Raw genomic sequence first — 17,494 nt, 5'->3', positions numbered from 1 at the left:
GAGCCCATGACCAAGAGCATGTTTCCAGAGCTCCACTTGCTGGTGAGAAAGAATGTGCCACCATTACTAATTCAAAGCAGATCTGACCTAACTATAGACCCCTACGCACATTTTCCCAAGATCCTCTACCCTCCCTTTTTCTTCTCTTCTTAAAAGGAACATTCAGGCTTATTTGTACACAAACATCCATCACCAGCAGAATCTTAGTCCAAGTCTTAAAACCAGTAGGGCACTCAAGGGCATGGGGTCTAGACTCTGCTTTTAAGCTGACAAGTTACTATTCCCAGTGTTCACATGACAGAGCTCAAGTCCAGAGAGTAACTTGCTCAAAGTCCTACAAAGAGTAAGTGCAGAGCTCAGATCCAGGGCTCCTGACTGCTTTCCTTTCTCTGGGCACACGGGGCCCCCCGCACCTGAGATCCAACCCCAGAACAGAGGACAGCTCTTCATCTGTTCCTTCCTTTCCAGGGCCAGCCTGGGATTGAGTTTTCTCATATACAGTTTCATCAATATAGTTAATCCAAATGTATGATCCTCTTTGGGTTCAGCCAACTCCCTTCTGCTGACACGTTCCCACCCTGGAGTTAGGACACTCTGATCTCCGCACAAGTATGAACATGTGAGCGCTGGTGTGGGGTGATGGGGAGGACCCAGCCCTCCTATTCCATTCACTAACATTTAGGTCAGAGGTGGGCAGGGTCTTGGATGTTTCATGAAATGACTCTCATCCAACAGGCTTGGAAGCAAACGACTGCCAAGAAGCCCAGGGCCCACAATGGCTGACCCACTGGAACTGGAGGGCTTGAATTCTCAGAGTAGCTGAGCCTTGATTGTACCCCATTTGTCCCCATTTAGGCATTTTCTGTTGTTTTGTTTTAATCTTGGAGGAGGAACAAAACAGGTCAAATAAAAAATTCCTTGGTTAGTCTGTAGAACCAGGCGTGACCCTAATAGGTCTGTCTTCCCTAAAACCTTTCTGACTGAGCACCCCTCCACTTCTGCCCACCACTAGATCTGCTTGGTTGTAAGTAGGAAGCTGTGTCGGGTGGGGTGAAGCATCCTGACCTGACCACCCAAGCTCTCTTGTGCCCGCAGGCAAGACACTTAAATTTTCTGATTCCCAGTTTCCTCAGCTGTGAAACACTCCTTAGAGACCTTTGGGGATTAATCGTTACCAGATGTAAAGAACATGACAGTATCCACCAAGTACCAGCTCCCTTTTTCATTTCCAAATGATATTAGTGCATTTTTTTTTCACTCAAAGAAAGGCATTTGCATGATCATGAGGGGAGGCTGTCTCTATAATGATCATTTATAAAAAGATTGATCTCTAATGGTGGATTTCAGGCCTCAGAAACAAGCCCGAGAAGAGACGAGGTAATGTAGACACAAGGCAAGAGTAGCTCCACAATAACACCGTTTTGGGCGGTTCAAGGAGCCAAGAGGCAGAGGACTCAGGAAGCAAAAGTCACAGGGGAAGCACATTTCATTTCAACAGCTTCCTCTGCCTTTCTTCCTGTGTGGAAAGGCCCCTGGTTATCACACAGCAACCCTGTGGTGAAATTTAGTGCACATGTATCGAGCTCCTACTGACCTTAAACTATTGCCAATGCCCTCATTTCCCTTTCGTCCTCTTCCCCACCAAAGCCCACCCCACTCCTTTGTCTCCTTCATCCCATTCCCTCCCAATCCTTCCACCCATAAACCACCGCCGAATCTCAGCCACCATGACTGCCTTGTCAGAACAGACGTCGTGAGAAAGCCTGCCCTGGGGGCCAGCACTGGCTCCCAGAACAACCAAGCTAACACGGAGGACCCACCACCACCCCCTGAGAGAGACTAGCAGAGACAGAGAAGAGGCTATTTCGCTTACCCTTCACCTTCCCACTAAAGGTATTTTCAGAGCATTTCTCTGGTAACGAAAGAACCAGTCAGGAAGATCCATGACCTTCCCTGTAGCCCTCCTGAGGAGTATAGACTATGTCCGGGGAGCCACTTCTATGTTCTAACCTAAACCTTAACAGCAGGCAAGCTCTGTGGAGAGGTCAGTCTTCCTTCTAGCTTGCCAGATGTCCTTCCCTTTAGTCATGTGCATGTTTCTCCCTTTGGAAGGGCGAAGGTAAGGGGAAGGAACTGTTGTTTTAGATGCAGGAAACTCAAGGGCATTAAAGATGGCTTCTGGCTCTTAAAATCTATGCCAACAGATGTCAGAAATATTACTACTGCCATGTGGAGCAGTTTTAAAAAATGTGCGGGCACTTTGGCCTTGGACCTCTGTGCCCCTGACATTGAACCCAACAGCATCCTCTAGCCCCTCTTGCTTAGCTCCAAGACTGGACAGGAGGCATAGTGTATACCCCACAGAATATCAGAGACCGAGTGGGCCCTTAGCAAGGATCGATTCCCATCTCCCTATTGGGGACCATCTGGCTAGACTTGCCCTGTGAATGGGCAAGTGTCCTACATTATGAAAATGCCCTTCACTGGTAAATATACTGGGAAAGGTAGCTGGGCTATGTGGACACAGTCAAGTTCAAACTTCTCTGCATGGCCGTGCAGGCTATCCATTTGTCCCACTTTTCACCAGTCCCTGCCTCCCACTCTGTGCTCCAGTATTACTAAATCCCACACTGTTTGCTGCCTCAGTGCCTTTGCACAGGCGGGCCTTGGCCTTGCCTGGAATGCCCTGTTCCCCCTTCCACCTACATCTACCTACTGGTTACAATTCAGCTCAGCGATCACTGCCTTCAGAAGCTTGAATATGGCCATGATGAAGAACGCAGTGGCCTCCCAAACCAAGCCAAACTGGAGTCAAATCTCTCTTCACTCTCAAGTCACCTCAGTTTCTTCATCTATACACCAAGAGTAATAATACCAAACCTTCAGGTTTGTTAGAAAGGGGAAGATGTAAAATGCTTCGTGCAATGGCTGGCACATGGTGCCCATGCAAATTCAGTTGCCATGTTCATTACTGCCTGATTCCTCCATTCCGCCCTTCTATCCTAGACTGGGACAGGTGCCTCTTTCTATCACTATCTTTTATGTGCATGCTACATTTTTTTTAAGATTTATTTCTTTATTTTCGAGTGAGGGTGAGAGCAAGAGAGAGAGAGAAAGAGAGAGAGCCCAGGCATGAGCGAGTAGCTGGAGGGGCAGAGGGAGAGGGAGAGAGAATCTCAAGCAAACTCCCCGATGAGCACAGAGCCTGACGTGGGCCTCAATCCCAGGACCCTGAGATCATGATGTGAGCCAAAATCAAGTGTCAGCCACTCACCCGACTGTGCCACCGAGGCGCCCCTATGTGAGATATTTTTTAATCTAGTATAACAAACATACGATAAAATGTACCCATGTTAAGTGCATGGTTTGATGAGGTTTGACAAACGTAGATACCTGTGCATACCTGTGCCTATGAAACATTGCTACCACCCCTAACGATTTCCTTGTGCCCCTTCCCAATGAGTCTCTTCACCCATCCAAGCCCAGGCAACCGCTGACCTCTTTCTATTGCTAAGATTATATTGCCTTTCCTGCAGCTTCACATAAATGGGATCATACCGCGCACACTGCTTTGTGCTTCGTTCATTCAGTATAATGTCCTGAGATCCCCCGCGTGCATCAGTAGTGGGTCCCTTATTGCTATGCTTTTAACTTTGTAGTGTAATTTATCTGATGCCTCCACTAGACTGGGAGGTCCTCAGGATGCCTTTTTTGCCTTCAGTTCCCAACGAGGCACTCAGTAAATGTTAGAGAGAAGGAGGGAGGGAGGGCAGAAGTTGTCATGGGGATTTGCGAAGACCTGGGCTGCAACCTTGCATCTTGTCCAGCCCAGGGAGGCAGGACTCACATCCCCAGCAGAGGCCCCTGGGCAAGCACTTACAGCAGCCAGTCCACGGCCACCAGCAGGCTGATGTCCTCCGTCGGCAGGCCCACAGCCGTCAGGATGAGGAGCATGGTGACGAGGCCCGCGCTGGGAATGCTGGCTGCACCCACACTCGCCAGCGTGGCCGTGAGGCTGAGCGAACAGAGAAGACCGGGTCAGGGGAAGAGAAAGAGGACTTGGCCAAACCGTCCCTGGCAGGCAACTGTAAGCTCCAATTTCCCCAGCAGTCATAAAATTTCTTTTGTTTCTCAAAGAACAGAGAAATCCAGAGTGTGAAGAGACCGGGGAATTAGGGTCTCTTTGGATTCTACTCAACTGCGGTGGAAGTTTACAAATTCATGGATTAGAGCCTTAGCCTCAGCAGGAGAGCCAATTAGCCTAATACATCACAGGGCTCCACGAAGGTAAGTGCGGCTCTCAAGCAGGCAAGGAAATAATAAAGAAGGAAAACAAATCACCCTAACCTTCCCATGGGAATACCACTGCATTCATTTCTGCTTATGCCTTTATGTCTCTGTGAGCCCCCAGAGACATCTGGACTCCGTGGCAAAAGTCTGAGGAAGCCACTGCCAATGTTAACATGAGAACTCAGAATAGCAAATATCCAGACCCGATTGAGTGGACATCAGGGGAACAAATCAACAGACTCCAAATGACATTAAGCTTCAGATGCCTGGACATTTCACCATGGACTGGAAAATACATTATTTAGAAAGAAGGCGCCAAGGGAAGATAATGAAATAACAGGTTTTCTTTCTGAGGCCTCTCATCATTCGCAATGCCAAGGGCACGCCCAACACCATTTTGAAGTTGTCTCTGGAAGAGGGTTTAATCTAGGGTTCGAGTGCCCTGTCTGGACACCAGGGGCGGGGGGGGGGGGGGTCTCTGTGGTCCAGCAGAGGGCGCCCAAACTGGTTTAACTGAGCCCGGACCGTTGTTGTGACCAAGCACAGAATCCTGGGTCTTACCATTGGGAGGGACCTGAATTTACCTAATCTTATGTATGAAGACAGGAAGGCCCTACGAGGTTCTATAGTTTGCACTGGTCTTTCCATACTGCCATCCTTCCAGATACAGGCCTGTCACCATCTGGACACCTTGCCTAGGTGGGATCGACAGAACCCATCTGCACTATTCCCCTGCCCCCATCAATGTAGAGCTGGTGTCAAGGCTTAAAGAACTCCATTTTTCTTGGATCCTTCTGGGTCATAGGAGGTGATAGTATATAGTGGATATCAATGAAGATTATGGAATGGAACAACCTGGATTCGAATCCCAGCTCTGTCACTTATTAACCACATGACTTTGAGCAACTTACTTAACCTCTTTGTGCCATGATTTCCTTATCTTTAAGAAAGGGTCATCAGGAGCTAATAAATAAAAAGCACATAGAAGAGGCCTGGCACCTTGCAACCCCCCAGTAAATGTGAATTGTTATTCTTATCAGGAAATCTGGGCAGGGTAAGGCTGCTTTGCAATAAAAACTTCTCTAAAGCCCCAAGAGTTGGAAGGTGGGAACTCTCAGTCATTTCCCTGACATGGATAGAACACCAGGAAAGGGGGACTTCCCAAGTTCCAACGGTCATGGCCTCAGCCGTTTTATTTACAACATCAGTTGCTTCTGTTATGAGTCATTCTTACACATCCCTTTGCACTATGGCCACATGGTCTGGTCCCCCCCGGGCTGTGTGAGACAAAAGCCTATAAAGAGACTTCTTCTTAGCAGTTGGTCCCCCCACTCTTCCTTCATCCCAATTTATAGTCTCACCGTACCACGGGCGGAGTGTCCGGGTGAGTCTAAATCCTGTAACAGCTTCTTGGGGCAGTGATCGCCTCTCCATCTCTCTATCCCTTTCCACTTTTCCCATCCTTCCGCTCCCTGGCTCACTTCTCTAGGGCTGTTCTTGGATGCTGTACAGGGTATTACACACACATTGTCCCAGCAGAGCCTCACAGTAACCCCGCAACATACACATGGTTGTATCTGCTTTCCACGGGGGAAACCACGAATTGGACAGATGGAGAAACTTAGGGTCAAACAGCCGGACCGTCGTCTGCTGGGATCAGAATACTCATCTGCGTGATTGCGATGCTCTGTGGGCCTGATGCTCCCCACCCCCGATCCCTCCAACACTGAATTAATCAACCCTGATCATGGGTCCCCGGTCCATCCTCCCGTCTCTTAAGTTTTCATCTAATGGTGTGAACTCAATGGGAAGTGTGGTTACCATCGAGGCCAAGAATTGAGGGACCAGAATCATCTTGCTTGGCTTCAAAAGAAGGGGTTTCGTCTTTCGTTCGTCTCTGAGTTTTAAAGCAAAAGAAGTTGGTAGTCTCACATGCATTCCCTGACGATATGACTTAGAAGGCGGGATACCCGGGTCCGAAGCATGTTTTCCCCTGAGTGACATCATGGCACTCACTACATCACTGTCACATTTTTCTCTCATATTCTAGAAGTACTGAATTTTATTGAGCATCACTAATAGCAATACTACTAGTAGCTAACATTTGTTGACAGGTGACTATGTCCCAGGTACAATACTCCCAACCCCCTAGAATGTCCCCAATATACCAATGAGGAAACTGAGGCTCCCCTAGAGTACAGCTATGGACTGAGTTGTGTCCCCCCTACCAAATTCATTTGTTGAAGCCCTAATCTCCAGTGCGATGGTGTTTGGAGGCAGGGCCTTTCAGGGGGTCGGGGGAGGGGGGGCGGGTAAGTACATCATGAGTGTGGTGCCCTCATGACAGGATTAGTCCTCTTATCAGAGGAGACCTACGAGAGCTTGTTCACTCTCGCCGCACACACCGAGGAAAGGCCAGGCGAGCAAACAGCAAGAAGGGCAATACTATCTAAGAAGAGGATAGTCACCAGGAACTGAATTTGCCAGCACGTTCATCTCGGACTTCCCAGGGTCCAGAACCCTGGTCTGTGGTATTCTGTCTCGGCAGCCTGAGCTAAGACAAGTACATTCCTCACAGGGTGGTTGTAAGGATTCGATAAATTAGTATAAGCAAGTTAAGTATGATTTTTAAGTTTATGGAGAAACAATGTATTTTTAATGACCTCTTGGGAAAGCGTTCTTCCTAAATTTCTTAAAGGATGAATACATATGGTAAAAATAGGTTTAGTAAAACGTATGGATCTATATTTGTGATTTCGTTGTAATAAAATGGTTTGTGTTGTCTTGAGAAATCTCTTCCTTCCAGTATTTCATCATTTCTGCCATGACTCTCTGAAATGCTGAAGGGAACATATTTTAATGAAAGGAAAAGTGGATCCAGAGTCAGCCGCTGTCGGCCCCAGTTACAACCCTCCTGGATCATTAACGGGGCAGCCTTGCACAAACTACGCTGCCCCTGAAAGCCTGTGCCTCCTCATCTATTAAATGGGCGTAGAAATAACTGCCTTGCAACATCACAGGATTGTTAAAAATCAAATAATACCAAATTTCCAAAGCAATTTCACATGTGCAATACAAACAGCAGGCCTAAGTATGAGCCTGCTTCTTTCCTGTCACAATATTTTCCCCTTGAGACTGCCAATAACTCCTCTTCTATGTTATTTTCTTCATCATTCTTCCACCAGGGTACCTGAAATTCAAGTGGCCCCGTCAAATGGAGTTAGTGTGGAAGGGGGTAGGGCAAAAGGCCATTTTAGTGCCTCCCCAACCCACAACTCCACTCACCTCACAGTCACAATCTGGCCTCCATCCAGGATAACACCATTCATCTGGGCAATAAAGATGGCGGCCACCGCTTCATAAAGGGCTGTACCGTCCATGTTGATGGTTGCTCCGACCGGGAGGACAAATCTAGTCACCCGCTTATCGATTCCCAGGTTTTCTTCCAGGCAACGGAAGGTAACAGGCAAAGTTCCGGCACTAAAGAACCAAGAGAGAAAGAGAGACAAGAGTTTATGTCCACTTTAGAGAAGCAGGACAAAACACAAACCGGAATGCCACCACAAAGTGTTTGTTCTTTTGCTCCAATCAAGCAATGTGACATGAAAAAGCAGTGTCTGGAGCCAAATTAAATACCAGCTGTTTGGAGTTTCAAGTTCAGTCTTATTAAGATGCTCATAGGCAGCAAACTCTTTTTGTTGGTTCTGGTTTTTGAGATCTACTTAGAGCTTTAAATCCTTTTTCCTTTTTTTTTTTTTTTTTAAATATTTTATTTATTTATTTGAGAGAGAGAATGAGATAGAGAGAGAGAGCATGAGAGGGGGGAGGGTCAGAGGGAGAAGCAGACTCCCTGCTGAGCAGGGAGCCCGATGCGGGACTCGATCCAGGGACTCCAGGATCATGACCTGAGCCGAAGGCAGTCGCTTAACCAACTGAGCCACCCAGGCGCCCTAAATCCTTTTTCCTTTGATCAGTGTTTCCCTCTTGTATTATATATTAAAGACCATTTGATTGCCCACATTAATTGAGCTGCAAAAAAAAAAAGTGTCAGAAAACAATGAGCTGTCAACAGTGAAATGGAATGGGGAATTTTTGAATGACCCATAATTTCATGCTAGAAACACTTTCCAACAAGATGACTACATGGGCTGCATCCAGTCTCTGGGAATTGCCCTGAGCTGATTTTGAGAATGCTGGACAAACATGTCAAACACCATTTAGCCTGAACCTGAGCTTCTAGCAATTCACTAGGGACCCTCACAGACAGTCCAGCTCCCTGATACATGGTCATTGGCCAACTGTACAGTCTTTGCAACAACATAGAGCAAAAAGCATGTGCTCTGTAGCTAATCAAAGACCTGATGTGGATGGAGTGACTCCACCCCGACTCGTCCCAGGCCTGGTACAGGAATTCATGACCACATGACCCAGCCTCAAAGGCCAGAACCCCTGACATGTTCGTGTGTCTTCTAAATTAGGAAACCTGTAAGGATAAGTGTTGCTGATGGCCAAAATATTATTTCCATGTGGAGAGAGGTGTATGAGGGGGTAAGCGGATTGGCTTCAAAATTTAAGTAATATGGAAAGAAATGTAGAACACCCAAACTGCCATGTGAGTGCTTTGTGGTCCATTCTCTTTGGGGTTTGATTGTTTTGTTTTGTGTTTTGCTTTTGGGGGCTTTTTTCTGTTCAAACCTTAGCAAAGTGAATTGGGTGCAGACATACTTTTTTCTATCAGGCATTGACAGCCTTAGTCATGGTTCCCTCCTTCTACTAGTCAGAATTAGGGCTCCCACCAAGCTTAACATAGACACTTGCCAGAGGTCTCAGTTTCTCAGAGAGTGGGAGAGAGCCATCAGCTTCAGAGAAGCTACTGAGAATGCAGATTCCAGGGCCTACTCAGAAACAGAAACCAGAAGCTCTAAACTTAGGGTCACCTAAGTCTGCATCTTCTTAAACCACTGACCCACAGGTTCCTAATAATAACCTTAGGGAAGCCAGAGTCATCTTATAGGAACATTCTTTGTGATTTCAGGTCAGGGGTCTCATGCCTCTTCCTTGGTCTTAGGTAGAAGAAATGAATGTTTGGAGACCTCTTGTACCTTGTATCTGGTTGGCTGTCCCAGATGTTTTAATGAGACTCCCCCACTCTACCCTTTCTTTGGACCCCTTTGAAGGGTTGGCAGGATACCGTGACTTGTCTGAAATGGCAGCTGTGGTTGGTGGCTGGGATTCTAAATGGTACGAATCTGAGCACACTTCTGGGAGGACTGGAATATGTTGATTTTTATTATTGCATCCACTTTCCCACAATGTCATCAAGAGGTCTTCCGACAATTAAATAGACTGGAGAAAATAATTGGTAAATCATGAAAATATTCTCAAAATCATAGATACCCAACCAATCCAAACTGGGACTTGAAAATTTTAACTCTTTCCTGCCCATCCAACATTCTGACATTGTTTCTTTGGCTCCTGCCTCAGCGACCTAATGACAGTTTTCAAATATTGCATAATAACTAGCAGATACTTGACAGTCTTCTTTCTGTCTTTTTCCAGAGTAGTTTCAACAGCATGGACTGATGTCAGCAGGATGCATAGAGGTGTGTCCCAGGCTAGCCCCTTCCATCAATCCTCCCTGACACCAGCCTGTTGAGAAAAGGGAGTCAGTCCCTTCCACTCCCCCTTCAGTCGGGGTCCAAGGAAGTAGAAAGAATAATTAGCTGGCTGTACTGGGGCTTTGTGTTTTTTCCCTCTGGTCATAATGGCAGAGTTAGTTCTTAGTATGTGACTCATGCCACAAATTTTTCCTTAAGTGTGTTTTCTTTTAAAAAATGAAATTCCACATCCCGGCAAAAGCCACAGTTTAACCGAAGACTAAAGTCGCTTGAAATATAGGGTGAGGAGGAGAAATGGGTCTAACATTTGGGTTTTCTGGCCAAGATCAGCATTTGTCTGATTTAAATATGAACTTGGGCCATCCATATGCCTTTGGGATTTACTTTGTCTAATTAAAGGTACTAGGATAACTGTCTAGACATTCAAAGGAAAGATAGTAATATTTTTGGAAGATTTAAAGATCAAAACCACAAAGGTATTGGAAGAAAATATAAAGTAATATTTTATCATTTTTGGTGGTGATGTTCCTGAGAAAAAAATCGAAATTCCAAATACTAAATGAAAATGCTGACAACTTCGATGATACGCAAATTAAAAACATCTAGGGACAAAAAGCACTGCAAATTTTCAAGACAAGTGTCAGGTGGAGAGGAACATCATACAACATGGGACACATGAGTTAATATTTTTATACATGAAGAGAGTTAAAGCCAATCAGGAATGGGCAAATTACCCAACAGGAAATGACCATCACAAACAATTCACAGGGTTGGGGAGAGGAGGGGAGGATGGTCAATAAGAAGGCAAAGAGAGGGCGCCTGGGTGGCTCAGATGGTTAAGCGTCTGCCTTTGGCTCAGGTCATGATCCCAGGGTCCTGGGATCGAGTCCCGCATCGGGTTCCCTGCTCAGTGCAGAGCCTGCTTCTCCCTCTCCCTCTGCCATTCCCTCTGCTTGTGCTCTTCTGTCTATCCCTGTCAAATAAATAAATAATATCTTAAAAAAAAAAAGAAGGCAAAGAGATGTTTCCCCTCACTAGTAATTAAAGAAATGCAAAATCAAGGAGATCATTTTTCACCAATAAGATTGGAAAGTATTAAAGTGACTGATAATATCCAGTGCTGGTGAGTAGGTGGGAAAAGGCAGACTCGCACACCAGTTAGTGGGGACATAAACTAATGGACTTTTCTGAGCAGCAAGCTGGTGGTATGTTTTCACACAGTTAGTGTGCTTACCATTGGACTGAGAAATTCCACTTCTATAAATTTATCCTGAAGGGATCATCAGACAAGCTTGCAGAGATGTATTTATAAGGATGCTTGTCACAGCCCTACTTTGTAAACACACTTTAAACGTACATCACAGGGTGGAGGTGGGTTTGCATTGTAGCACCCACAGTGTATTATTATGCCATTTAAAAATAGTAGGAAGACCTATATTGACAGAACTTTTATGATATGTTGACCAGTGAAAAATAGCAGTTTACAACATCTATAAATAGTACAAATTGGAAAAATATAGAACTATTAAGATTAACTAAAAGGGTTGCTATTAATTATCCCTGGGCAACAGAAGAACTGGTGATGTTCATCTTCTTCTTCGAAACTTTATTCACTGTCTGAACTTTTTCACAGTGAGCAAACACCACGCTCATAACCAGAAAACAAATCTAAAACTAAACATGATTGTTTTGGGGGGAAAAAAAAGATTTACTTTCTCTCCAAAGAGAAGGGGATATTTATGGATAGAGATACTTAACCATATGAAATCTGTAAGACCAAGTAGGAAAAAGGAAATTTCAGGGTGTTTCCTTTCATCTTGGGAAACTGAACGCAGGGTCTAGATCCCAAGGATTATATATATTCTTAGCGTCTTCTGAAATCCCACATTCTACTAGTACCAAAATCTCATTGATGTGCAAGATGGAAATACGAATTTGGTTTCGCAGGTAGTCACCACTATTGGCCTGTTGGGTCACTTAAGGAAAAGCTGACTGCCTGCTCAGTAGCCTTGGGACCGCCGTCTCACTGTGTCACAGGGTGGCCACCTCACTCGCAAAGCATGGTCACAGGCTCAACAACAAGGTGTGATTCCAGAGACGATGCTGAGCTAGGGGCTGCAGAGTTTGAGCGCCTTCCCGCCACCTGCTTCATGACCTCGGTCTTAGTTTCATGACCCTTAGTTTTGTGCAGAAATACAAATGACTAGGGCAAGCTGAAACAATAAAACTCTTTTAATCTTTGAAATTCTGAATTGCCACATGTTTCTTATGTACTTGTTTTTGTTTGTTTTTGCTAAATTCAGTCCAAGAAGATATCCAAAAAAAAATTTTTTTTTTCCCTCTGCATATCTCTGGAGTCCTCATTGGCTTCAGATGCCTGGCAACTTAGTTTAATGAAGAAGGAACGGACTCTCAGTCAATGTCAAGTTGCATCGATGTCAACCTGATTTTCTCAAAATCAGTGGGGCAAAATGGTCCACTACAGGTTCATGCAGAGGTCACAGACCTGACTGACTTCTGGTTTATTTTTTTTTTTAAATCTTACCTAACACGTTTACCATGAAAAATCTCACTTTTTCTACTTTTGAAAAACAACTCCAACAGAGCGGTGTTTTGTGATAGCATTTTTCAAATCACAGGTGGGAGAATTTCTTAAATAGCTTAACATCCTGTCATATCTTTTTGGGAAACATTTAAAATGAAACCAATGCTAGATATGGTGAATTAGGCATGCAGATTAACAGCATGCATTCATCTGGGAAATTTTTCTTTTTAAGATTTTATTTATTTATTTGACAGAGAGATAGAGAGAGAGCACAAGTAGGCAGAGTGGCAGGCAGAGGGAGAGGGAGAAGCAGGCTGTCCACTGAGCAGGGAGCCAGATGCGGGGCTCGATCCCAGGACCCCAGGATCCTGACCCGAGCCAAAGGCGGCCGCTTAACCGACCGAGCCACCCAGGCGCCCCTCGTCTGGGAAACTTAATATGAGGTATTTCCAGGACAGTTGCCTATCAGCAAACATGTTCATCAGAAAGCTCTTAACTTCCTAGGAGTCAAAAATCCAAAGCATTTACCTTTTTCAGAAATATTTTAATAATACATGAAACACATTCTCATTGAACTTTATGATGAAAGCGTTTTGCAAAGAGGAAGTGGCAGAGAGGGGAAAGGAATGAGCAGAGAGAAAGAAAGGTGATTTCTTGTATTCTCTACCTGGAAGCAGTACCCAGCGCAGTGATCCAAGCTTGGAAAATGCCAGCAAAAAAGGAGAAAGGGTTTTTCCTGGTGACTACAAAGTAAATCAAGGGGAGAAAGATGCCCCCATGGATGATGAGGCCCACAATCACCGTGATCATGTACATCCCCAGTTGCCTAGCAACCACTTCTAAGTCCTTGATTGCAATGATCTTTCCACAAATTAGGCAGGCGATACCCAGGGGAGAGTACCTGAAAAACATAAAACAAAAACAAAAACAAAAAAACATTGAAGAGATCCTTATAGAATTCACAACTTATATCTGGGCCTTACATGTACCATAACCTGAGGAAAACCCTTCACATTTCTGTACCAAGAGTTTTGCTGGAGGAAGTCCTCGATATTCGACAGCTGTTCTCCTTCACTTCAGACTAACTGCACGATCTGAAATCTGTTCAGTGGATCTGGGAGCCCCTGCTCTGATGAAAAATCCAAAGGCGAGCCCTGTTGCTCAGGTGATTTTCAGGAATAGCAGACACTAGCTTTACCATCTCCCAGGTAAGCACCAAGCTTGAGAGGCACAGATGCTTCGAGAATCTTGTTTGGTTTCCCTGTTCCCCCCAACTCCATCCTTGAAAACTGGGAATCCATTTTGAGCTTCCCAGAAAGCTCATTAACGTTTCACCCAGCTCTAAGCTCGTGTTGGTGAATTTGCTTTGTTTTTGCCTAGGATGATAGGAAGTTTATTAAAATATGAGAAAGAGAGAGACAGAGACTGAGAGAGACAGAGAAAGGAGACCTACCAAAACAAGAAAACCCTCTGAGCCAGAGAGTCCATTTAGAGAGATGTGGTTTTATTACTTCTACGTCTGAAAGTATTTCTTTCCATACTTACTCTACCAGGAATGCTGGCTACCCTGCCCTGTGTCTCAGGCAATACAGTAAGACCTCTGCATACATCACCTCATTTCATTTTTACCACAACCCTGAAATCAAGGTATTATTATTCTTATTTGGCAAATGAGGAAATTGAGGTTCAGAAAAGTCAAGACCAGTCCAAGACCACAAAACCAGGAAGTAGAAGGAGAACAGTCTCAGCGCCTGTGACTCTCCAAGGGTTGTTTTCCCCTTACCCAGCCAAACCACTTTTCTTTAATGAGCAATCGGAGCTCTTTGTACATAGGCCGACAGTTTACCATATACCGATTTATTCTACCTAAACTTCTTTCATGCTTCTATCTTGTTATTGTTTGATCGGGAATTTGGAAACAGTTTACTGCTGTCCTCACAAGTGAGGGCAGTAACTGTGCTCTCTCTCCTCTTGAGTGTATTTTTCCCATGTTGGGCAACATCCTTTTTTTATTGCCCAATCTGGTAGTGTTGGAGCATAAACTTGTTCAGCCTGCGACACCTTCCGACTGAAATGAAAATGTTTGTGGGGAAGTTGATACCTTAGTAAGAATTATGAACTTATTTGAGAAAAAGACTGGGGGAAATGAAGTCCCAAGATAAGGCTCCCGGCTGGGGTAAGGGAATCAGCAAAGGGAGACAGACACCCAAGCCAGATTTGCTGGTTGTTTTTTGTCTGTTTGTTTTTGTTTTTTGCAGTTGTGCCTGAAGCAAGCAAGCCCTTTCTTGGGTAAAGAAAAGATGTGGGTAGAGGTTCCTGAGTGGCTCAGTCAGCTAAGCGTCTACCTTTGGCTCAGATCCTGATCCCAGTGTCCTAGGACTGAACCCTGCATTGGGCTCCCTGCTCAGCCGGGAGCCTGCTTTTCCCTCTCCTTCTGCCTGCAGCTCCCCCTGCTTGTGTTTGTTCTCTCTCTCTCTCTCTCTCTCCCTCTGTCAAATAAATAAATAAAATCTTTAAAAAAAAAAAAAGAGGTGGGTAGAGGAGAGTTATATACACAATTACATAAGACATGGAGCTTGTCCAGCCACTTACCAGGTACATGATCCTGCAGTGACTTAATCCCATTTTATAGATGTGCAAGTCGAGGCTTAGGCTAACTCCAACCTCATGGGATTGCTGCAAGGATTGCATTTTTGAGCATGCATATGTATGCACTGTCAAAGTCCCGCCCCCGTCCCTGTCAGCACCATTCTGACTGCTGACCAAGGAATCCTGTGGTCACACATGTACACCATGTCCTCTCCCCCACCATGCTTAAAGAGCCAAGTCTGAGTTAATGTGGCTTTCTAAACCAGCTCATAGACTACTGTCGCCCAATGGCAGATGTTTTTATGAGCAAAATACTTTGTCAAGAGGAACCTTCTGAAAGAGCTGATTTGTAAATGACAAGACTTAGTGAAGACCTTAGAATAACTCTCTTCCCTTATGAGCATCCAGCCTGTAGCCTCCATGTCTTTGAAGGCTGGCAATGTCTGAGGGCTGTTTCCACAGGCATTAGGGAACTATGTCCTTAAACCCTTGGCTTTCTCACCATTTTACACTCTCCTGGTGTGCCCATGGTCACAACATCTCCTAGATCAGTGGGGTTGTCTCAGGGGCCAAGTCTTTGTGCCAGGAGGTTGTAAGTAATGAGTATAATACACCTTCCCATAAAGCCAACTAGCATTTATCTTCATAAACCAAGAGATCAATTCTTTTCCAAGTACCAACCACCCTTTAAAGATGTCCAGAAAAACACAACTATGAGCTGTTCTGGGCGCCATTCAATTTTCCTGCTCTTCTGGAAACGCAATTTGCAGAATGGAGAAAAAGTATTTTCAAGGCTCTTTGCCAAGTAAGACCAGCTATCCAGTCCTCCTGGAGAACCCATATGAGCCACAGCCAAATGAATCAGAAAGAGGAAACATGTTACCTCCAGGCACTCAGCTTGCTGGGAGAAATATGAGTTCCCACTGTCAATGGAGAGTGTTACTCAAAGGCCAGAAGGTAGAGTGTCAGGGTAAATAAATATGGCAAGCAGGGACCTTAGTTAACCCAAACATCTTGGTCTCCAGAACGAGAATGAGCATTAATTCGGACAAGGAAAGAGCCTTTATCCTCTATGGTGCCTTTTAGGGCCATTACTTCCCTGCTCCTGTTTTCAAAATGAGTAGCTTAAGCTTCCACTCAGGAGCTGGAGCTTCTGAGCTCCTGGGTTTCTATATAATTATCTCATTGAAAATGACACTCCACGGAAAGGAAAAGGACAAATGCCCAAGATTCAAGGTTACCACGCAAAGCTTCTGAGTTGAAGCAAACAATCGAAGCCATAAGCCAAGGCACATGAAGAGAGGGCTCCAGTAAGCTCCTGAAGCCAAATGGTACCCAGGAATCATTGGACCCATTTCTAAATTAGAAGGGCATGACTGGATGCAGGATCTAGTTACAATGTAGCTGTAAAGCGCTGCCTTGTCTTTGCCCCCTGCTCAAAATAAAGCTGTTACCTTTCTAGCCCTGTCCGCCATGGTGCTTGGCAGCCAGGGATGCATGGTCTCAGACATGTTTACCAAGTAAAACACTGACTTGAGGGACGCCTGGGTGGCTCAGTCGTTAAGCATCTGCCTTCGGCTCAGGTCATGATCCCAGGGTCCTGGGATCGAGCCCCACATCGGGCTCCCTGCTCAGCGGGGAGTCTACTTCTCCCTCTCCCACTCCCCCTGCTTGTATTCCCTCTCTCGCTGTGTCTCTCTCTGTCAAATAAATAAATAAAATCTTTTAAAAAAAATAAAAATAAATAAAAAAAAGAAGGGCATGACTGCAGGGCAGGGAGAGAGAATACCTTCTACACTGTCCTTAGGCTACTTGTATCTGCAGCTCTGGGCACTGTGGCCAAAGCCACTGATTAATCTAGGACTGGCCTGTCAAGTCTTATTCTTCCTGTTGCATCATCCATTCTTGCCTCCATCCACTTGGTACCTCTGTCCTTGTCATCTTCAGGTTCCCTCCCACCAAGTTGCCTTTCCCAAGACTGCTCTCCACTCCACCAACAAAAACTCATACACAGAATTTAACATACCCAGACCTCAGTATCTCTGTGCATTCATAGACACCAGCTTCAGAATCAACCTGGCCTGCTTGGTAACAACATGGATTCCCCAGGCCCACCACATATCTACTGAGTTAGAATTTCCTGGAGCTGACCTAGGGGGCATTTATATTTTAAACAAGTTTCCCAGGTAATTCCTGATGTGTTTGGAAACCAATGTTTGAAGGGATAAAATCTGCTCTACAATTGAAGAAATGCAGATATCACTTGGTTAGCCTTTGGAAACCACGTATGTGAGCTGCATTTGATTCAAGACCTTTAGTCTTCACCCATTAAAGTAATTAATTCAGGACTTTGAGTCACAGGACAGAGGGTGGATCAGACACCTAGGTGGAGAGTAGTCGAGGGACTTTCTCAGTCTTGCCATAAAGGTGCTCTGGTTCTGTCCCACACTGC

The 17,494-nt window shown here is 45.2% G+C and overlaps 1 protein-coding gene and 1 non-coding gene across 4 annotated transcripts in view; one reads left to right on the top strand and one right to left on the bottom strand.

Annotated features, from left to right (window-relative positions):
- SLC1A2 (solute carrier family 1 member 2) overlaps nt 1-17,494 on the bottom strand; it is a 142,082-nt gene that overhangs the window by 21,061 nt on the left and 103,527 nt on the right. For all 3 annotated transcript variants that reach the window (XM_081798356.1, XM_081798358.1, XM_081798357.1), the window contains exons 7-9: nt 13,121-13,354; nt 7,576-7,770; nt 3,881-4,015 (exon numbers count right to left, since the gene is read on the bottom strand). In XM_081798356.1, coding sequence (XP_081654482.1) covers nt 3,881-4,015; nt 7,576-7,770; nt 13,121-13,354 — 564 coding nt within the window. The remainder of the gene's footprint in view (nt 1-3,880; nt 4,016-7,575; nt 7,771-13,120; nt 13,355-17,494) is intronic.
- LOC115943158 (small nucleolar RNA SNORA63) lies at nt 16,423-16,553 on the top strand. Its single transcript, XR_004077771.2, has one exon. It is a non-coding gene; the product is annotated as a small nucleolar RNA SNORA63 (small nucleolar RNA).

The sequence above is a fragment of the Leptonychotes weddellii genome, chromosome 11 (assembly GCF_054177405.1).
Source record: "Leptonychotes weddellii isolate Sample4059 chromosome 11, ASM5417740v2, whole genome shotgun sequence".
Classification (NCBI taxonomy): domain Eukaryota; kingdom Metazoa; phylum Chordata; class Mammalia; order Carnivora; family Phocidae; genus Leptonychotes; species Leptonychotes weddellii.
This window is presented reverse-complemented; position numbering and strand designations above follow the sequence as displayed.